This window comes from Jaculus jaculus, chromosome 7 (assembly GCF_020740685.1).
Source record: "Jaculus jaculus isolate mJacJac1 chromosome 7, mJacJac1.mat.Y.cur, whole genome shotgun sequence".
Classification (NCBI taxonomy): domain Eukaryota; kingdom Metazoa; phylum Chordata; class Mammalia; order Rodentia; family Dipodidae; genus Jaculus; species Jaculus jaculus.
This window is the reverse complement of record NC_059108.1, coordinates 137,333,813-137,357,106: the sequence shown is the minus strand read 5'-3', so window position 1 is coordinate 137,357,106 and position 23,294 is coordinate 137,333,813. Positions and strand designations below refer to the sequence as shown.

At 40.0% G+C, this 23,294-nt stretch overlaps 1 protein-coding gene across 1 annotated transcript in view; it reads right to left on the bottom strand.

The window, feature by feature from the left end:
• Cep128 (centrosomal protein 128) overlaps positions 1 to 23,294 on the bottom strand; it is a 363,113-nt gene that overhangs the window by 224,076 nt on the left and 115,743 nt on the right. The window contains exon 15 of the mRNA XM_004649677.2: positions 4,711 to 5,061. Coding sequence (XP_004649734.2) covers positions 4,711 to 5,061 — 351 coding nt within the window. The remainder of the gene's footprint in view (positions 1 to 4,710; positions 5,062 to 23,294) is intronic.

Sequence of the window (23,294 nt, the reverse complement as noted above, 5' to 3'; positions counted from 1 at the left end):
CCCCCTCCCATGCTTCACTTTATGACATCTTCAGCCACTGCAGGGACAACAGACCCAAGATCCAGAGAGGAGGACAAGTTCTACTGCATCTTGCTTAACAGTAAGAGCTTACTTACCATAGCTCCCATACTTATTTCATTGCTCACTGATGTGTCAGCATCCTGTGCCCAAGAACAGGCTTGTATCACTGACCAGAATGGAGCAAGAGAGATCAGCCTGACCACCACAGGAGCCCACTGATATTTCCATACAAATTTTTCTGCTATGCATGCAGGAAAGGAGATGGGAAACAGAGTCAGTTCCAGAGAGGAGACCAGCAAAATGTGTAGCACGGAAGGAGGAAGCTAGAGATACTCTTAATGAAGTCCGGTTCATTGATTCCACAATGCAAGAAATGACTGGTCAACCGGAAGGAAGATTGAAATCAGGTCTGGATGACAGAAAAAGGAAAGTGAAAAAAAAGAACATGAAGATCAGAGACTAAGATTGTAGAACCAGGATGTGAATATAGAACGAATATGGACAAAGACAAACCTTACCAAGGAAATTGTGGCTAAAGAGAGTGAAGAGTCAGATACAGCTCAGTGAAATCACAATGTGACAAGAACTACACATAATGAACAAGCAGGAGGTGAAGACAGGTAGCAAAATCCTAGTGAAATGTGGAGATTTCATGGAAAAGGACCTAGCAGTGAAAAACAAAAATGGGAAAAGAGTGTCATAACCAGACAAGCTGAGCCTCCAAAGAAGGAACAAAATGAGAAAAAATGCAAAGAAGACATTAAAATGTCCAGCCAAGTCAGAAAAATGAGACTCCAAAACAACAGTAGCTATAGAGCAAGGGACAATTTCTCCAAGGCTGACACCAAGAGATTCTGTTATTTGAATTTTATTAAGAGGTCAATGGGGAATGTTGTAATGTTCTTTTTAGCATTTGAAAGAACAATCCAGAAAATGCCAGTACTCGATCTTTACATGTCTAGAGTTTTAGCTGTCCCAACATGCTTGACTACAAATTCCTCAATTACATCACGGTTCCCTAGTGTAAATACCCATGCCACTGCCCTTTAAGGAAAAAAAAATAACCTGAGTTCTTCTGGGTTTTTCTTCTGTGATTATGCACTACCTGTTTGGAATTTTATTTCCTTTAGTAATTGAAGTAGTATTGAAGCATCTTACCAAGATTCCAAAAATGTATACAGCAGGAAGAATAAAAAATAAAATCAATTGTCAGGAAAACAGAAGCATTTACCAATACATTTTAAGTAATAAATCATAAAGCAGAATATAAAATATGCTAGAAGGAAAATGAATATAAGCATAAAATTATTTTGCAAAGAGAAAGACTGCATCACTTGACCATATAACAATGGCTCAATAAGGTTGCTTAAAAGTAACACGTTCAGGGCTGAGGAGATTGCTCAATGGTTAAAGATGCTTGCTTGCAAAGCCTGACAACCAGGGTTCAACATCCCAGTACCCACACAAAGCCAGGTGCATAAAGTGGTGCATGCATATCGAGATTGCTGGTAGAGGCAAGAGGCCCTGGTGCATGCCTATGCTCACTCATGTATGCCAGCACTCAAGGGCTCATTCTCTCTCTCAAATAAAAAATACATTCATTCTTTAAACCTTAAGGAGTTATAAACCAGTATCATTTTGTTTTAAAATATATATCCAAATATACCATCCAGTCACTTTTTAAAACTAATTAGCACAAAAAAGTAGACTCTATTTTACCTTTAGGTAGCCTAGAGGTTTTTATTAAACATAAAGCAATAATTACATAGGTAATAGTCAATATCTTAAAGAATACATTTTTCCAAAGTTGTTTAGCATGTACATCTACACCACACATCACAGGACACTTGACGCCACAGTGAAACATTTCTTATCCCTTCTCCCTGATTAACCATTGCTCTAACTGCGACATGTTGCATTAATTTTTAAGGCTTTTAAAGGAGAAATTACAATGCCTGCTGTGATAATTGTAATACTATCCTAACGGCAGCAATCACTTTAAAACTACTTCTTTGCTTATCATTAGCAATGCTAAATGCTAAAAATAATTATATCAGGAGTATTCTGGGAGATGACTGTTTAACAATTTTTACCATTCTGAAAACTCAACCAAGGAGACTTTCTGACACCATACCATAAACCGGGATACTGCCCGATGGCATGGACCCTTCTAACTTTCTGCCAATTAAGTAAAAACCCAAGATGAGTCTCAATCTATCAACCTCTTCAACTCTCCTCTCTTGGGCAACCTTCACTCCCTGCCAAACTCACTGAACCAGTTGCCAGGCCAGATTGACAAGAGGAATCAGGACAAAGCAATTTTCTGGGATTAAATTGGTTCAAATTCAAATGTAAAATTCTGAACTGCTTTTCATCCAGGACCATGTGTCATTGGGGTAAAAGTGGGAAGCACTCCCCAGGGAGTACAGAGTGATGCCTGAGGATGCACATGCAAAAGTACAGCATCTTTCTCATGACACTGCACCCAAACTCGCATCTGTCATGCTAAGTGCCGTCAGGCGAAGTCATAAATATAATTGTGAAACCTATTAGTTTGTTGTTGTTGTGGGAAAGAAAGTTAACCCAGTGATCATTCTTCTGCAGTGTGCAGACTTCTTGACAAACGACAAAGCACTAATCATAATCCCAAGTCTCACTGTGGACAAAAACCATTCGAGGTTCTCCTGCATATTATCTTATAGTCATCTGGGTTTAATTCATCCCAAAGACACAGGTGTAAATCAACAAGAACAGTAAGGCCATTCAAAGTAACTGATTGTACAAGAGAAAAGATGATGTGAGATGTGTTCAAAGGTCAAGAAAATGTCTGTTGTGCATGGGAGATGGCTCAGTAGGTAAAGGTGCTGGCTTGCAAAGTCTGCAGACCCAGGTTCAATTGCCCACGATCCAGATGCACAAAAGTGATACACGCATCTGGAGTTCATTTCCAGTGGGAAGAGGCCCTAGTGCATTCATTTCCCTCCTACCCACATCTCAAATAAATAAAAATATTTTTTAAAAAAGAAACAATGGTGCACGCCTTTAATCTCAGCACTCAGCAGGCAGAGGTAGAAGGATTGCTGTGAGTTCAGTTCAAGACTAGTCTGAGACTAAATAATGAATTTCAGGTCAGCCTGGGCTAGAGGGAGACCTGCCTTCAAAAGGGGGGAAAAAAAAGAGAGAGAGAGAGAGAGAGAGAGAGAGAGAAGGTAGGGAGGAAGGAGGGAGGGAGGGGAGAAAAAGATAATGCTACTTCCTGTAATAAGTGCATAAAATGTAGTCATAGCGGCTTGTGCTAACATGTTCTGTCAGTGAGAATATCTGTCACTCTGAAATAAACCACCAAGATTACTACCAGATAACAGTCTGGTAATAGCTGTCAGATTTCTACCATGCTTCATTCTAACTTATACTTAAATTGAAATATACAAACAAATGAGACTATAAGATACATGCAGCAACAGGTTGGAGAGATAGCTCAGCAATTAAGGGGCTTGCCTATAAAGCCTAAGGACCAGAGTTTGATTTTCCAGTACCCATGTAATGTCAGATGTACAAGGTGGCACATGTGTCGAGTGATCTTTCAATTACTGGAAGCCCTGGTGCACCCATTCTCTTTCTGTCTGTCTATCTCTCTCTCTCTCTCTCTCTCTCTCTCTCTCTCTCTGAAATAAATAAATAAAAATATTTGTTAAAATACATGCAGTGAGGGAAAACTCTTATGATGTAAAGGAAGATTTAGTGACTTTCTTCCATGTGAGTAGTAGAATATTGAAAAATAATTCAATTTATAAAACTCAATGCTGGAGAGATGACTTAAGGCACTTGTCTGCAAAGCCTAAGGAACCCAGGTTCAATTCCCTAGTACCCTCTTAAACCAGATGCACATGGTGGCACATATATCTGGAGTTCGTTTGCAGTGGCTAGAGGCCCTGGTGCGCCCATATTCATATCCTCCCTCTCTCAAATAAATAAAAAAAAATTTTAAAAACTCAAAGCTGGGCTGTAGAGATGGCTTAGCAGTTAAGGCATTTGCCTGCAAAGCCAAAGGACCTTGGTTTGATTCCCCAGGACCCACGTAAGTCAGATGCATAAGGGGGCATATGCGTCTGGAGTTCATTTGCAGTGGCTGGAGGCCCTGGAACACCTTCTCTCTCCCCCCCTCTCTCTCTCTCTCTATCTCGAATAAATAAAACTTAAAAAAAGAAAAAAAGAAAATCTCAGGGCTGGAGAGATGGTTTAGTGATTAAGCATTTCCCTGTGAAGCCTAAGGACCCCGGTTTGAGGCTCAATTCCCCAGGACCCACATTAGCCAGATGCACAAGGGTTCGCACACGTCCAGAGTTCCTTTGCAGTGGCTGGAGGCCCTGGCACGCCCATTCTCTCTCTTTCTCTCTGCCTCTTACTCCCTCTGTCACTCTCAAATAATAAAAATAAACAAAATTTTTAAAAAAGCTCAAAGCTAAACTGAGGCAAAGTGTTGATCCCTCAACTTTAAAATGCCACCATATAGTAAAATATCTAAAAGGATTTGAAAAGCCACTTTGAAAGATCCAAGACATAAAGGCTCTTCTTTCAAGGACATGCTGAGGTTGTAAGCACAGTGTGCCCCGCAAGCATTTGTTCAAAGCATGGAGAGCACATGGTTCGCACAGCAAAACCCTTCCTCGGGAGCATGGTGTTTGATACCTGATTGTTCTTGTCTGTCAGGTCATTGAGGGTCTCAGACTGTTTCTCCATGGCTCTCTCCAACTTCTTGTGCTTAAGCTTCCACTGCCTAATGGATTCTTGGGCTCTTGCTTTCAGGTCTTCTCTCCTCTTCTCTGCCTCCTCTCGCAGGGCCTCGGACTGTTGGAACTCAGTGAGGTAGTGCTCGGCCTGCTTGGTGGCGTCCTCCGCATGGAGGGTCAGCTCAGTGATGTGCAGGTCATTGCGCTTGCGGTCAGCCTCACAGGTCTCCAGGTGGTTCTGGATCTCCTTCAGCTGACCCAGCATCTTCACTTGTTGTTGTTCCCTGTTCTCTAACTCCTGTCTGAGAGTCTAGGAAGAAAGCACAGGAACTTTAAAAACAAATCTGGGGGCTGGAAAGATGGCATAGCAGTTAAGGTACTTGCCTACAAAGCCGAATAACCGGGGTTCAATTCCCCAGTACCCACATAAAGCCAGACACACAGAGACACATGCATCTGGAGCTCATTTGCAATAGCAAGAGGCCCTGTTATGCCCAGTCTCTCATTCTTGCTCTCTTTCTCTCCCCTTGCAAATCAATAAATGAAGAAAAATTTTTAAAAAATGTAAATGCATAAATTCTTGTCAAGACTAAGTGTGTAACATATACAACAAGAATCTCTAATGTCAGTGTGATGGAAATCATAAACATTCAATCTTGTTAGCAAAAAACCTAAAACAAACAAGAGTCCTTTCCTATGTATTTAAATAATCAAATTAGCTGGGAATAATATGTATTTCCAATTGTCACTGAAATACAAGCACTTTGTTCAACTGAAGAAATATCAGTAATTTAAAATGTATCAGACTGGGCTGAAGAGATGGCTTAGTGGTTAATTCACTTGCCTGCAAATGGGCACACAAGGGCCTCTAGCCACTGCAAACAAACTCCAAATGAATGTACCATCTTGTGCATCTGGCTTGTGTGGGTCCTTAGGCTGCACAGGCAAGCATGTTAACGACTAAACCATCTCTCCAGCCCTCAGTATATATTTTAGTGTCAGAATAAGAAGACATTTTGAGTTAAAAAATGAGATGATATTTCTTTTATACAAGTAAAATATTAGGATGCTTATAAATCCATGTAAGAAAGTCACAGATACAGGAAGCAATGTTTGACATTAGCATCCCTCCCAATTTAAAAAAAAAAAAAAGTAGCATGAGAAGGTCCAAATAATAATGGATCCCAGAAGCTAAAGGACTCTGTGAGTTGAGTAAACATTACCACAGTGTGCTAAGGCACTGAGAAATGAGCAGAGCAAACATTTACAAGCAGAAATTTTAAGTTTTAATTCCATTAGCCATGATCAGTGGCTCAAGTAAGTTAGACATAATTTCCTCATGATTGCAATCATAGTTTGATATTATGACAGTGTTTTTTTCCTTAAACAAATAAAGATGTCTCCAAAACAAGGTTCATTCTGAGAGCAACAGGTTTGCATTTGCTCAGTTTGCCAAGTTCAAGGCAGTTTAAGGTCTGAGTCAATCCTTTGTCCACCCAATCTAAACAATTGAAAACTGTGCACTTGTTTGCATGGAAAATACTAAAATGAGATCAGAAAATTCTAGTGATTGTGGTTTACCTTTTGTCCTCATTTTAAAAGTTTTGTCAGTCATCTAAAAAATCAACCTGATTACCAACAATCCAGTGATTCCACACAAACAGAAAAAAAAAAGTGAAAAAAATGGAAGTTTGTTTCCTGCTTGTCTGTTTGTACCACAAACACTGTCCAGTTCTTAGTGGCTCTCTACATAGAACAGTTCCACAGGCATCTCAAGTTCAGCATGTGAAAATAAAAAGTCAACTTTTGTTTTTTCTTTTAAATATATCTTATTTGTTTGTTTGTTTGAGAGAGAGAAAGTGGTCAGGCGGAACGGGGGGGGGGGGCAGAAATGGGCACACCAGGGCCTCCAGCCACCGCTTTTCTAATGTCCAGCTCCCAACAAAAGCATAGTCTTGCTAAGATGGTGGGAAAGTCTCTCTCAGATGCACAAGGAGAAAAATGCAGGGGGGTTTACGTATCTAAATCGAAAAAGAAATCACTATTTTAGGAAAGAAGAAAATAAACAACAGATGTACATGTAAAAGATGACAAGACAGGCTCGAGGTAGAGTCTCAAATTGATCATGGACTTAACAGTTAAAAATATTTTTCAGGGACTGGAGAGATGGTTTCATGGTTATGGCATTTGCTTGGGAAGCTAAGGGCCCAGGTTTGATTTCCCATTACCCATGTAAGCCAGATACACATGATGTCACATGCATCTGGAATTCATTTGCAGTGGCTATAGTCCCCAGCATACCCATTCTCTCTCTCTCTCTCTCTTAAATAAATATTCTTCAGATTCCTCAAAAATTACTGAACCCAGAAGCAAAAAAAAAAGTTCCACATTACCTATTATTCCATAACTACCAAACAATAAGCAACATGGCTAGGCAAAGAGTTAGTACACACAAGCTCAAGGTTAAGTGCATATACTCTTCTATTCTCACATATGAAAATTAGAGAGTTTCACGGTCACATGTTACAACTATTTGCTGGCAATGCTTGAAATCATGTCACTGATTGGGCATGTGAGTTCAAATGAGTAGAAAAGGAGACGGGTCTGTCCCCAGTAGAAACAAGAATGTAGGTGAATTTGCGTGAGATGGACACCACTCTGACCTGCTCTGAGCGTGGACACCAGGCTTCGTGAGTCTGCACCGCACAGGAAAGATCCACCACAGAGCTCCTTCCTGGATCCACTGCTAGTCCTGCTCACCCACTGTTTGGCATTTTCTTTAGTACTTCTTCCTCAAATAGCCAACCAGAAAAACCTATCTGCAGTGAGCATTTCATACCTATCAATAAAGGATTATATTACAGAATCCTTACTAGGTACTTAAGATATACTCACAAGCTTATACATGAACATGCCACAGAAAGAACATGAAAATATAAAATGTCATTAATGCAAAAATAAATGCAACTAGAGTATTTATAGTATTAAAGCATTTTACTACTTTAGCATTGCCTTCAAATAATACATGAAAAGTACTTTTTCTTTTATCTCATTATGATATTTTTCATTTCTACTTTTACTATCATGCAGTCCTGGAGTCATCCTCCACCCTGCAGAACTTTGTATTTCAGCCCCTCAAACAGGAAGGGCAAACTGCTCAGCACTTCATTAAGTCCACTATGAATTTCTCATTGCATAAGCACCACCAAAGGAAAATCCAAATCCACAGAAGCCTACAGTAAAAGAAAAATCCCTTTCCACACATTATCAAAAGGCTTATTATTAAAGCTTCCAACCAACTCTGAAATTTACATGTATGAATTCCATTTTTATTCTCTTTCTTCAAATGAGGAAAATGTTATGTGGACTTGTGTTAAGGATCTTGGGTTTGGTGACAGCTAAAGGATTCACAGCCGGGTGTGGTGGCGCACGCCTTTAATCCCAGCACTCGGGAGGCAGAGGTAGGAGGATCGCCATGAGTTCAAAGCCACCCTGAGACTCCATAGTGAACTCCAGGTCAGCCTGGGCTAAAGTGAGACTCTACCTCAAAAAAAAAAAGGATTCACAGTACTCAACACATTATGGTCAGACTTACTTTATCAAGGGGAAAAGAAACACAGACTGAGTCCTAGGAAGTGAGGAAAGCTTCCAAGCACAGTCTCCCAGGGTGGATTTGTAAAAGACACACAATTCTTGTGAGAGTTAATTCTTTGCTTTTAAAAATATTTTTGCTTATTTTTTATTTATTTATTCGAGAGCAACAGACAGAGAGAAAGAGGCTGATAGAGAGAGAGAGAGAAAGAATGGGCATGCCAGAGCCACCAGCCACTGCTGATGAACTCCAGACGCGTGCACCCCTTGTGCATCTGACTAACATGGGTCCTAGGGAATTGAGCCTCAAACCAAGGTCCTTAGGCTTCACAGGCAAGCACTTAACCACTAAGCCATCTCTTCAGCCCAAGAGTTAATTCTTAATACATCTATAAGATGTTTGCCATTAGGGAAACTCATTAGAGAGTCAATATGCAATGTTCAACTCTGAGCTGGTCATGCACTTAACATGTGCCAAAATTCTAGACTCCAAGACAAAAAATAGGTTTGTAATATAGAGTATATTATGTGAACAGACTAGGCAATATAAACTATCCTTATTGCCAATAACGGAAAATTCAAGTTCTCAGACTTTGACAAAAGCTGACCTTCCTAGGAACACCTAAGCTGTCTCAAGCCTACTCTATACCATTTACTCCTTGTAGCCAAGAAATCAAAGATTAACAGAATGGACTAGAAAATAATAAAGCCTAAACAAGTTCTTAATTTCTAAACATAACTGCAACTAATGTATATATTATGACAAACCACATATCCAGAACCTTCTTCAGCTAAAACTACTTGTTTTGACAGTCACTGCCCCTCTACTTCCTACAGTGGTATAACTTAGATTCAAAACAAGGCAGAAAGCTTTTTCATATGAATATGGTACTAAAATGGAGAAAGAAAATGAGTTATTCTACAATGAGATTTGACAGTGTGAAGGAAATACAACTTTAACAGATCATACATCTAAGATATAATTTTTACATGCATTGATTACAATAGACTATTACCTTAAAATTATGAACATGGAAAAATTAGGCAAAGTGGGAAAATGGAGCAAATTTACAGAAGATACCAGTTCTGTCTCTTGGGGCTGAGGGTATATCCGTTTGCTTGCTTGCAAAGACTGCCAGTGTGAGTTCAATTCTCTAGAACCCACATAAAGCCAGATGCAAAGTGGTACATGCATCTGGGATCCCACTGCACCAGTGACAATGGGAGGCTGAGACATAATTGTAAACTCATAAGCCACCTAGTAAGACATTTGTTTGCAGCAACAAGACCCTTTCTCAAGAAAAAAAAAAAAAAAAGGTCCAAGAATGACCCCTCAAAGTTGTTCTATGACCTACAAATGTGCACCATGGCACAAAGGCTGGCCCACACATAAAAAAGACTAAGGAACAGTACTCAGTTACTGGGGTGGTTTGAATGCTACATATGTCCCCATAGCCTTATGTAGTTTTGATTAAGATTAAACTCCCTACTTACTAAGCCTCCAGCAGGCAAAGCACTGGAACAGGATGTCACTGGTGGTGGATCTTCAGTTGAGACCCACTATGTGTAGAGAGCCAGCCTGAGCCTGGCTGTTCATGCTTGTGGGTGCTGGCTATCAGCTTCCTCTCTCTGCTGTGGATGTATGAACCTAATGAAGCTTCCTCTGGGATCCTTAAGTCTAAAATAAACCCTTTCCTTCCATAAGCTGCTTCTGGGTGGGTGTTTGTCCCAGCAACAAAAAGGTAGCTGCAACAGCTATACTCTTAAAAAAATAATAATAATAACTGAATAAATTCTTGAACCTTCTTTTCCCTATTTTTCATTCATGAGGAAGAATGTCTAAACTTGCATTTACATTATTTTCCAAAGTTCTCATAGACACAAGTGGCAATAATGATTATTTGTTCACTGACGTAACTGAAATTAAAAATAACTTCTCTTGTCGGGTATGGTAGCACACACCTTTAATCCCAGCACTCGGGAGGAGGAGGCAGAATGATCACCATGAGTTGGAAGCCAGCCTGAGACTACATAGTAAATTCAGGTCAGCCTGGACTAGAGTGGAACCCTACCTCCAAAATAAATAAATAAATAAAAATGAAAAAATAAGTAAAATAAGGGCTGGAGAGATGGCTCAGCAGTTAAGCACTTGCCTGTGAAGCCTAAAGACCCTGGTTCGAGGCTCGATTCCCCAGGACCCACATTAGCCAGATGCACAAGGGGGCACACATGTCTGGAGTTTGTTTGCAGTGGCTGGAGACCCTGGCATGCCCATTCTCTCTCTCTCTCCCTCTCTCCCTCTTTCTCTCTCTGTCGCTCTCAAATAAATAAAAATAAAAATAAAAATATTTTAAAAATAAGTAAAATAAAAATAACTTCTCTTCTATATGTAACTGAAAATCAACACATATAAAAGACTGAGTACCTTACAGAACATTATTGAAAACAACAAAAATCAAAAAGTAAAAGCACATATACTAACAGAAGGGGAAGGAACTAAAAGAAAAAGACAGGAGGGTATATTCAAATGACATAATATACTTGAATGAATACATCCTTATCAAACCCAGAACTATATACAATGAGTATATATCAATCAAAAACAAATAGGGGCTGGAGAGATGGCTCAACAGTTAAGGTACTTGCCTACAAAGACAAAGGACCCAGGTTCCATTCCCCAGGACGCATGTAAGTCAGATGCATAAGGTGGCACATGCATCTGGAGTTCATTTGTAGTGGCTAGAGGCCCTAACATGCCCATTCTTTCTCCCCCTCCTTCTGCCTCTCAAATAAATGAATAAAATAAAATATATTTTAAAACAGGATATGAGAAAATTCAACATAATGTTTAGTGAAGAAATATGCATATACATCTTGAAATAAATCATTATTGAAAACCTTAATCAAGGGCTGGGGAGATGACCCAATGGTAAAGGCATTTGGCTGCAAATCCTAAGGACATGTGTTTGACTCCCTATTACCCATGTGAAGCCAGACATACAAGTTGACATCTGCATCTGGAGTTCATTTTCAGTGGCTACAGTCCCTGGTGTGCCCATTCTCATTCATTCATTCTCACAAACATAAATAAATAAATATCAAATAAGGCCAATGTCTTTTTTTTTAATTTATCACTACTAGACCAACTTGGCCTATAAAGTGAGATAGTGTCCCAAAAAAATAAAGCAAAATTACCTTTTTGCAAGAAAAAAAAATAGAAAACCCTTCTAAAATAAGGCATGGTAAGGTATAGAATACTTATTTTCCATAAGCATTTTTACTTGCAGTATTTATGTATTTGATGTCAAAATTCTAAGTGTAAAATGAGAAAACAGCCAGACTTTAGGGATTCTGAAGTAATTTCCTAGGCATGGTAGCATTTCCTTTTAGCCCTAGCTACTTGAAAGATTAAGGAAAGGGGGTCACAAGTCAGGCTGAGAAAAATGGCAATGCCAAACCTCATAGAAGTCACCTCTTCAAGGAGACAGTGGTCTGTCAATGCCCAACCTCATAAAAGTCACCTCTGAGGCGGGTGTGGTGGCGCACACCTTTAATCCCAGCACTCGGGAGGCAGAGGTAGGAAGATCGCGTGAGTTCAAAGCCACCCTGAGACTCCATAGTGAATCCCAGGTCAGCCTGGGCTAGAGTGAGACCCTACCTTGAAAAAAAAAAAAAAAAAAAAAGTCAGCTCTTCAAGAAGACAGTGGTCTGTCAATGCCCACCCTCATAAAAGTCAGCTCTTCAAGAAGACTGTGGTCTGTCAATGCCCAACCTCATAAAAGTCACCTCTTCAAGAAGACAGTGGTGTATCAAGAAAGAACACAAGGCTCATGGATGCGGCTTCAATCCCAGACCTGCCACCCCATGGCCTTAGAAGACTTTCTTAGTTCTTTCAGAAGACTGACCATCGAGATGAGATCACTAAATGCTCCCAGACAAGTGAATGGCACATTTCAGGAACTTCACACAAAACAGTTGTGAAATGTGACCAGAGGAAATGATAGGATTGGAGAGAGAAGTGAAGGCACAGTGAAGCATCCAAGACAGAACAGGTATTTGACACAAAAAGAATGACCCATGAGTCCCAAAAAGTCACTACATTAATTTCTTCATTATGGACCAAATAGCTTCTTAAGTAACCATATAAATTGTCAAGGACAGAGGGAATCTTAAATAGGAATTACACAAGCTTTAATGCATAGGTATTTCTAGAACTTTTTAGAAACTAAGAAAGGACAATCACAGAATAAGGATAGATAGTTCAATGGAAAAGCTCTTGCTGAGCATGTGTGAGCCTCTAGGTTTGATACCCAATACTGAAAAAATTAAATAATATCTTTTAAAAATCCTCTCTACCATGCTGGACATATAACAGCTCACGCCTATAATCCTAAAACCTAAGAGGCTGAGGCAGGAGGATTGCCAAGAATTTTAAGCCAGCCTCGGCGATGTAACAAGACTCAGACTCAAAAAACAATAAATATGCCGGGCATAGTGATACACACCTTTAATCCCAGCACTCAAGAGGCAGAGGTGGAGGCAGAGGCAGGAGAATCACCATGAGCTTAAGGCCACCCTGAGACTATACAGTGAATTGCAGGTCAGCCTAGACTACAGTGAAACCCTACCTCAAAAAAGAAAAAACAATAATTATTTATCATTATGAATAAATACTAAAAGCAAACCAGGCATAAATTTGTTAGCTGTCATGTTCAAGACACTAGGCAAGGCACTAAGTAAAGTACCACAAGAGAAATGCTAATGGCGCAAATACAATTGAGCAGGAGGGAAAGGACATGGATATTAGCTGCAGAAACTAGATTTAAGTCAATGTATCAAACAACTGACTTGTACAGAATGACTTTAGAAAAAAAAATAAAGAAAGATAAAGGAATAACAGAGTAAAATTAAAGCAGACATGGCTATGAATGTGAGCAGATAGGGTTACCCATGTAAGGGAATGAGCGACCGTGACCAAAGGCACTATAAACAAGTCTCTGAGCAAGCCACTAGCGACTGATTATGGAAAGTAAAAGCTTGAGAGAGCTACAGAAAGCCCCAAAAGTTGAAAATTGCATTGAGGGGATGCTGAGCTCCACCTTAAGCTTTCAAAGGTTTTCCAGCAAGAAAATATGATCTGGGACATTAATCACCACAGGCATTATGCTAGCACTTGGGCACTAAAATATTATACCATTAAAATAAGTGAGCAATATCCTTTTTAAAATTTTTTAATTTATTTTTATTTGAGACAGAGAAAGAGGGAGAGAGAGAGAATGGGTGTGCCAGGGCCTCCAGCCACTGCAAACAATCTCCAGATGCATGCACCACCTTGTGCATCTGGCTTATGTGGGACCTCAAGAATCAAACCTGAGTCCTTTGGCTTCACAGGCAAGCGCCTTAGCCACTAAGCCATCTCTCCAGCCCAAGAACATCCTTTTAAAGCATAAATAGACTTCTATAACCCCTTCCTTTTTCATCTGAATTCAACCTCAACAATCAAATCCAATGAAGCTGGCTTATAGTGGATAAGAATATACAGGCATTTAAGAGACCTGAAAGAGGAAAAAAAAACTTCTCAGTTTTTCTAAGAAAAATACACTACATGTTTATATTCTGTGCAAGAAACATTAGCAGTGCTGAGAAACATGGAACCTACTGAGACTTGAAAACATACATGATGGAATGGTTCTGTGTTCTACTGCCTGAGAGAGCTGCACAGCAAAACTGGGAAGATACATGACAGATACTCTTAACAAATATGATAGTGAGCTGGAGAGGTGGTTCAGTGGTTAAGGTACTTGCTTGCAAAGTTTACTAGCCTGGGTCCAATTCCCTAGTACGCATACAAAGCCAGACACACAAGAGGTGCATGTGTCTTGAGCCCATTTGCAATGGCAGAAGGCCCTGTTGTACTCTCTTCTTCTCTCATGAATACACTTTTTAACAAGTAGATAAGGTGGCCAAGTGACTAAGGATGCCAAAAAAAAAAAAAAAAAAAAAGAGTGGGTGGAGGCTGGAGAAATGGCTTAGCAGTTAAGGCACTTGCCTGCAAAACCTAAGGACCCCCGTTCAAGTCCCCTGGTCTCTTCTGTGTACAAGTGAGACTTTGGCAACTGCAACTTCCCAATCATCTGGGACACCTAGGCAGGTCCAGGTGTAATCACTATATTATTAACACCCCACTGTGCATGAAGTACACAGCAATTTGTCCCAAACTCACCCCAATATTATAAAGTTTTACCTGTGTAAACAAAAGAACTAACAAATTTAGTAAAATTTCACCTAAAATTTGCAGATTTGCAATTAAGCCATGCCCCACTCACCTCTGCGGGGAAATTAGCTTGACATAATCTTGCATGTCTTGATGAACACGTTCATTTCAGTATAATTTAGGTGTTTTATGAACTAATAACTCAAAGGACAACCAATCAATTTTCTACAGTCAGGAGAACTAAGAGAAGTCTCTTTGAATGAAAGGATGCAAGTCAATCCGATGAAGTCTATAACTCTGCAGTGTATTTACATGAAGCTAAGTCAGGCCATCACTCACTGAGACCAGAATACAGAAAGTATTTTGATTTTAAAGACAGATTGGTTTAAAATAGAATAGATAGTTAAAATCTGTATCAATTTTTAACCCAAGCAAAACACATATTAACAATTTAAAACTGATCCAAACTTTTAATGAGCTAAGGAGAAAAGACAACAGGGGCCACTGCAGTACAGTGTCATAAAGATCTTTCCCTTACAAATGGAACTTTGTATTTTTATCCGATTAATTCTAACCACATAAAGTGTTATCAGTTTTAACAAATGGAACACAGCCGCATGACATTCATCTCAAATACTATGTCCCTTAAGTCTTAGTGATTCAAAATAATTATTTCTCCACAAATCCTATGAGAACATATCTGATTCATGCAACTACTTGTATTTTTTAATGAAACATAATACTAAGCTTAAGCAAAGTACAGAAAATAATGTTCCATTAATTAAATACATTCATCTCTGTGTGAAGAAATGAAATATTAACTTCTGTTTCATTAGGCATGATGTTCATTACACAGAAGATTTTAATACATGTTTCTTCAGAATGTTTAACTTAAAACGCAAGAGGCATATGATTAACACATAGGCCCCACCAATACACATGAGAAATATGACCTTAGCGCTCTTTCCTTAAACTATATTTGTGTTTTCTTCATTTTCTCCCTATTATACTAGTAATGTTAACACTGTGACTCCCATGGTTCACTAAAGTAGACGGTTAGAAAAATTTGGATATGTATTGGATGAAACGTTAAACAGATTAAAATGTGGGGCTCCTTTTCACTGAGGAAGAATACAATACCTCAGTCAACCCTTGCTACACCTTTGCTTTAAAATTTAACAAGCCAGGGATGGACAGCTGGATTAGTGGTTAAGGCACTTGCTTGATAAGCCTAAGGACCCAGAGGTTCAACTCCCCAGAATCCACATAAGCCAGATGCACAAAGTGGTGCATGTGTCTGGAGTTCATTTGTAGTGGCTAGAGGCCCTGGCATGTCCTCTCTCTCTCCTTCTCTCTCTCTCTCTCTCTCTCTCTCTCTCTCTGTCTCTCTCCTCTCTCTGTAATAATTCATAAAGAATAGCAAAATATATTTAAGGGATGGAGAGATGGCTTAGTGGTTAAGTGCTTGCCTGTGAAGCCTAAGGAACCCAGTTCAAGGCTAAACTCCCCAGGACCCACATTAGCCAGATGCACAAGGGGGTGCATGCATCTGGAGTTGGTTTGCAGTGGCTGAAGGCCCTGGCGCACCCATTCTCCCCCCCCCCCTTTCTCTCTCTCTTGCTATTTGCCTTTCTCTCTCTGTCACTCTCAAATAAATAAAAATAAATTTTTTTTTAAAAAATTTAAATTGAAAGACTTCTCAAAAACAATTTAGGGCTGGAGAGATGGCTTAGCAGTTAAGCATGTGCCTGTGAAGCCTAAGGACCCCGGTTCGAGGTCAATTCCCCAGGACCCACATTAGCCAGATACACAAGGGGGCACACGCATCTGGAGTTCGAATTTGCAGTGGCTGGAGGCCCTAGTGCGCCCATTCCCTCTCCCTTTCTACCTCTCCCTCTCCCTCTCCCTCTCCCTCTCTCTCCCTCCCCTCCCTCCCTCTCCCTCTCCCTTTTTCCCTCTCCCTCTCTCTCCCTCCCCCCCCCCTGCCTCTTCCTCTGTCTGCCACTCAAATAAATAAAAATAAACAAAAAAATTTAACAGGCCATAGCAGGTAACAGTGAAATACATACTTGTACCTCTCTCAACTTTTGGGTGGGTAGGGGTGTGTGTGTAACAATCTGTGTACTATCTGTGCTTTGCACATGTGCACACATAAACACATAAACACACCCCATGTTCATGCCTGTGGAGGTGAGAAGAGAGCCTCTGGTGTCCTTTGCTGCTCATCTGCACATGTCTTTCCTTGAGACAGTGTCTTTCCCTCAGCCCAGAGACATTGCCCGTCAGTGAGCCTCAGGGAGTCTGGTCCACTTAAAGCAGTGTATTTACACACACACACACACACACACACACACACACACATATACATACATGCAGGCACGCACACACATACACACGCACACCACTCCCTGTCCACCGTGAACAAGCATTATGTACATGTGTGGCCATTCCCATAGGTTCTGGGGAGTCAAACTTTGCAGTCTTCAACCCAAGAGCAGCCCTCTTAATCACTGCCTCCCCAGCTCATAGAGCTGAACCTTGACACTGATGTAGCAGCAGCAAAGACAATGACCAGCTGAAGGAACAGCAGCCTGATGCCTGGCTTCACAACATATATTGACAAGGAGAAACTCAATGGAAGCTATCCTGGAATTATTATTGCAGTGTGCCCTTATAGAGCATATGACCCCAGCCACTTGGCAGGTAGAGGTAGGAGGATAAGTAAGTCAAGGCCAACTTGGGCTACACAAGATTCTTATTTCAAAAAAAAAAAAAAAAAAAGGAGGGGGGACTGGAGAGATTGCTTAGTGGTTAGGGCATTTGCCTGCAAAGTAAAGGACCCAGGTTCAATTCCCCTGGTCCCACATAAGCCAGATGCACAAGGTGGCGCATGCATCTGGAGTTCATTTGCATGGCTGGAGGCCTTAGCACACCCATTCTCTCTCTATCTGCCCCTCTCTTTCTCTTTTTCTCTCCAATAAATAAAATATTTTTTTAATTTTTAATGAAAATCTATTTTTATTTATGATTGATATTTTTGCCATTCTACATTAGAAAATTTTTGATATCCTAATAAAGATATTCTCTTTTTGAAATAGTTATTAAAATGTGCTTGCTTTTGTCCCTTATATGATATTAATAGTTACATATTATTATAAATTCCTTTAGCAGTATCCTGAAGATGTGTATATCCACCTTTAACTTATAAATAGGTAAAAATAGTTTTACAGTTTCTTTTAAATGAAGGAATCTGAGATACATTAGCTCAATATACACCTTTTCTTAAGTCAACAGTTGATTTTCCCCATGTTTTACCCCATGTGGTGCTCATGTTGTTCCTGTTTTCCTTCCAGATAAAAATTCCTTTAGCACTTTCCTTAGTGCAGTTCTGCTAAATTGAGTTTGTCACTTTTTCTTATCTAGAAATATCTTACTTGACCTTCCCTTTTCACAAATATTTTCTTGAGTAATTATTTTCATAGAGCACTTTGAAGATATACTTCTGGTTTACATTTTGATCTTTTAAGGTAACTTTTTTTGCCATGCATTTGAAAATGCTCACTTCTCCTTACTTCTGTTAACTTTACTTTGCCATATATACTTGTAATTTCCACTGAATCTGTCTGGCCTCAGGTTCTGGGAGCTTCTAAAAATATGTGAATTGATGCCTTTTTTATTTTTTCTGAATATTGCTTCGGTCCCGTTCTCTCTTCTACTCTCAGGATTCCCATTATAAACATACTAGAACTTTAGATTTCTTTACTACATCTCACATGTCTCTCGGGAACTTTTCAGTGTTCTCTATATTTTTTCTTTCTGTTATTAAGAATCAATATTTTGTTCTAACCTAGTATACAGTATTTCTCTCAATTAGAATTTCCAAAATGGCAGTTTAAACGAGTTTCCTAGCAAAGCAACCATCTAACTTGTGAAAACAGTTTAAAAAGGAAAAACATGTAATGTATCTGGTCACTGTCCTATGGGCACAGAACAAATGGAGAAACACTTATTAAAGAAAACCTATTACATCTTGGTGAGAAGAGTGAGACTCCATGGTACTTGGAACACAACATATGCCCGCCCTCCCCAATCCCAGCTCAGCTGGTTCTATGACCAAAGACATGGCTTCCTCCTACCTCACCTATAGGCGCATGTGTCTGCAACTTTGCCCTAAGAGGGGTAGGACTCTGGTCAGAGATGTGGAGGCTGTATTCCAGATGAATAAGGGACTAGTGTTCTTTTTCCTCACCAGCTGGTATTTGCAGGAGTAACAAACTCAATTATGCATGTCCCAGTTCCTCAGGGGGAAGATTTTATAAGAGAGGAGACAAGTTAAGGTGATCAGAGGCTACCTTCCCTACCCAAAGACACCAACACCAGCACTGGCTTGCAGAACTGGGATCTCATTCTGAAGAGAAACAGGCAGAAGTCCAGTCCCAACCCTGGGCCCAATACAGCAGTGAAGATGTTCTGCTGGGAGCAAGATGAAGGCCTAAGAGCAGACAGCTCACCATCTGTGCCTAAGGGATGACTCTGACACACACATGGAGTAATGTATGTCTACTGACATTATCTTGAGATACAGACAAATCTTGAGGGTGAGCAGACAAGAGGTGAGCTATCCCATGACATGACAGCCACAAGTGAAACTGTAGATCTGCTGCAAATGGAATAGACAAAACTCAGAGAAGCAAAATTAAGAATCCTCTTGGGAGCCCAAGAATATCCCCCAAAATATAAGCAATGTAATGTCCCTGCAAAAAATAAAATAATAAAATCACCACTCTAAGACTGTATCGTCATTGATACTCCAAAGCACCGTCAGTCTTTAAAAAGAATTACCAGGTCACAGTTAGTGGAGACTGAAGGTGGAAGAGAGACACCAACAGGTGTGTGTCAGGCTACTTCTTCAATGAGTCTGTCTCCACAATTTGCGAATCAGAACACATTAGAGAAAGAAAGCACTTATAAACAACAAGACACAAGAGCTTAGTGGGGAGATCAAGGAGTCACCATGTCCAAGAGACCTCACAGAAGGCCTTAGTCATCTCAAGCGGCCATGGAAACTGTACACGATGGAGAAGTGACATCAGAGGCTATAAGAAAAGAGGTTTCAGCTAAGTGTTTAGTGAAAGAAAAAAAGAGATGGGGAGTGAATCAATCTCCAAATTAAATAAAACTATTTCAAATGTCCAGTTTCAACCAAAACTGGGACACTCAAAAAATTTAAACTGTGCCGGGCATGGTGGCGCACGCCTTTAATCCCAGCACTTGGGAGGCAGACGTAGGAGGATTGCCATGAGTTCAAGGCCACCCTGAGACTGCATAGTGAATTCCAGGTCAGCCTGGGCTAGAGTGAGACCCTACCTCAAAAAACAAAAATAAAATAAAATAAACAAAAATGACTTGGTCGAAGCCAGGCGTGGTGGCACATACCTTTAATCCCAGCACTCAGGAGTCAGAGGTAGGAGGATCACTGTGAGTTCAAGGCCACCCTGAGACTACATAGTGAATTCCAGGTCAGCCTGAGCTAGAGTGAGACCCTACCTGGAATAACCAAACAATTAAAATTAAAAAAAAAAATAAACTGTGACTTATAAATGAAAAAGGACAACAGAAATTGCCTTTGAGGGGCACAGATGTTAGACTTCATATCAGATATTACAAATCTCTTCAGAGAACTAAAAGAAGCCATTTTTAGGGCTGGAGAGATGGCTTGGCGATTAAGCACTTGCCTAAGGACCCTGGTTCAAGGCTCAATTCCCCAGGACCCATGTTATCCAGATGCACAAGGGGGCTCACGCGTCTGGAATTTGTTTGCAGTGGCTGGAGGCCCTGGCGTGCCCATTCTCTGTCTCTCTCCCTCCGCCCCCCCCCCCTTTCTCTCTGTCTGTCATTCTCAAATAAATAAATAAAATTGAACAAAAAAATTTTAAAGAAGCCATTTTTAGATGAAAGTGTGGTAATGACATCTCAATGAACTAGAGAAAGCAATGAGAAGACAGAAGCGGGTTACACGACTTTTCTGGCCACTATGATCAAATACCTGCACTTCAGAAAGGGGAACTGAGTTTGGCTGGGGTACAGTTCAGAAAATACAGTACATCCCAGTGCCAATGCTGGTTCAAAGACTACAAAGCAATGCTGTGGTCTTTGTGAGTATCAAGTACATCTTCTGTTCAGCACCCTGGAGTCTAAGCCACCAGAAACTCCAACTAAACTGGGAGGTGTGTGTCAGGCTACTTCTTCAATGAGTCTGTCTCCACAATTTGCGAATCAGAACACATTAGAGAGAGAAAGCACTTATAAAAGACCACAACCACCACTCTGCACTTAGAGCCTCAACAAAATGCTTGAACCCTCCTGTCCTTGCACCTAGAAATCTTTGCTGTTTTCAGACTGAAGCATGTGACTGTGATGGTGAATCTTCACTTGCAACAAATGTGACTGGATTTAGATCCACCATGGAAACACCTGCCATTGTGTCCCCAGCAAGGCTTAACTGAGGAAGGAAGAAGATCCACTCTAAATGTGGATAGCACCTCAGGCTAGAGTTCAGACTGGGTAAAAAGGGAAAACAGAAAGTGAGCTGAGCACCAGCATTCTTACCATTGTTTCTCACCAGTCACTTCATGCTCTGATAGTGCCTTTCATGAACTGAAGAACTGAATGGATTATAAAGCAAACAAGCCCTTCCTCCTCTCTTAGGCTCCTGTGGGCCAGGTATTTTGTCACAGAAAGCAAAGTAACGAATCAATGTTTCACCCAGCTTTACTGCAACAAGTTACTCTACCATTAAAGGCAGACACTAAGATCAGCTAAAGAGCTGACTCCATGGGGAAAATACTTGCCCTGCAATCATAGTAACTTGAGTTTGGATTCCAAGCACCCACATAAAAATTTCAGCCCCAGTGGGGCACACCTGTAGCCAGAGAAGAGAGGATCTCTTGGGCTTGCTAGCTACCCAACTAGTCTTCCTGAGTAAGTGAGTTCTAGGCTCAGTGAGAAACCCTGACTCAAAAAGTATGGTGAAGAAGCCGGGCGTGGTGGCGCACGCCTTTAATCCTAGCACTTGGGAGGCAGTGGTAGGAGGATAACCGTGAGTTTGAGCACACCCTGAAAATACACAGTGAATTCCAGGTCAGCCTGGGCTAGAGTGAGACCCTACCTTGAAAAACAAAAATAAAAACAACAACAAAAATAAGTATGGTGAAGAGTAACTGAGGGAAGACACATGACATTGACCTGAGGCCTCCACATGAATGAACATCTACACACATGAGTTCACCTACTATGGTAGTTTGAATGTATATGCCCAATGACTCAGGTATTAAAATTAAACATGTAGTGGATCCTAGCTACAGATGATAGGGCTTCTGTGTGAGAAGGAAAATAAATACTTAGTAGCAGACGCCAGTAAGTTAAAAAGGAGATATAAATAGAAGAGAAAGGAAGGGAGGAGGGTACTTAATAGGTTGGTATTGTATATATGTAAGGACAATGATTGAGATGGGGAGGTAATATGATGAAGAATGGAATTTCAAAGGGGAAAGTTCAGGGGGGAGGTATTACCATGGGATATTTTTTATAATTATGGAAAATGTTAATAAAAATTGTGAAAATAAAAAAATAAAATTTAAAAATAATTATACATATAACTTGGATGTCCAGCCTGGCTAAAGGAGGTTTTACTGGGGGGGGGGGGCAGGGTGGATCCTGGAGTTTAGCCTTAAGGTGTCACAGGGTTGGATCTGAATTCTAGCCAAAAAGTGTAAGATAACAGTGTCAGCTCAGGGAGTCCTGCAAGCTTGCTGCTTTTTGGCATCTGCTGGCTGGAGGTGGTTTCTCTCTATGTTCAGATTTATGAATGGGAGCCAGCTTCTTCTGCCATTGACGGAATTCCTCTGGATCTGTAAGCTTGAAATAACTCCCTTCCCCCATAAACTGTGCCTGATTTACATGTTCATCCTAGCATCATGCTAGCCTGTTCTTGAACACACAACTGACAAAAGTTTACCCAATTCTAATGTTTTGTTCATTAGCAGTTCCTGCAAAAAGAGCCTGTATATAGGATACAATCCCATTATTTAATCAAGTAAAATACATAAATTAAATACACTTTGGGAAAAATGCTAACATGGACCCTTTGGTTAGCTATGTTACTTACTAAAAATCTAAAATAATGCTTTCTTAATGAATGTTTGTTTTTTTACAGAAATAATTTGTACTATTTGCAAATCCTGAAAAGTATAGCTGGCCTACTGACTTTTGTTGTTTAAGGCTGGATATAATCTCATTTCTTTTTATGCCTTTGTAGAAAGCTGCCTGAAACAAACACATAAAAAACAATTTAATTTGCTACTTAAAATGATATGCTATCAAATTAGAATTACTCTAAAGATAAGGTAACTATAAAGACTACAGGAATAATGTGTGAACAATTAAAATTTGCATATTGTAACATCTACCAGTCCCTTTTTAATGGAATCTGTGGTAGTCAAAAAATAAGTATCAATTACTTATATATTGCAAGAAAATTACTGCATGTCTTTCATATTACCCATCTTTCCAAGGCAAGTTATTATTTGCAAAGTTGTATTTTATCTTTATAATTGCTTCAAATATTAAGTCAGGCTATAACTAATATAATGTTACCAATACTTGAAACTTTATGAGGAATCTGGTGTACTAAACTCATTCTTGTTATTGTTATCTCTAACATAGAGATAATTCTTATC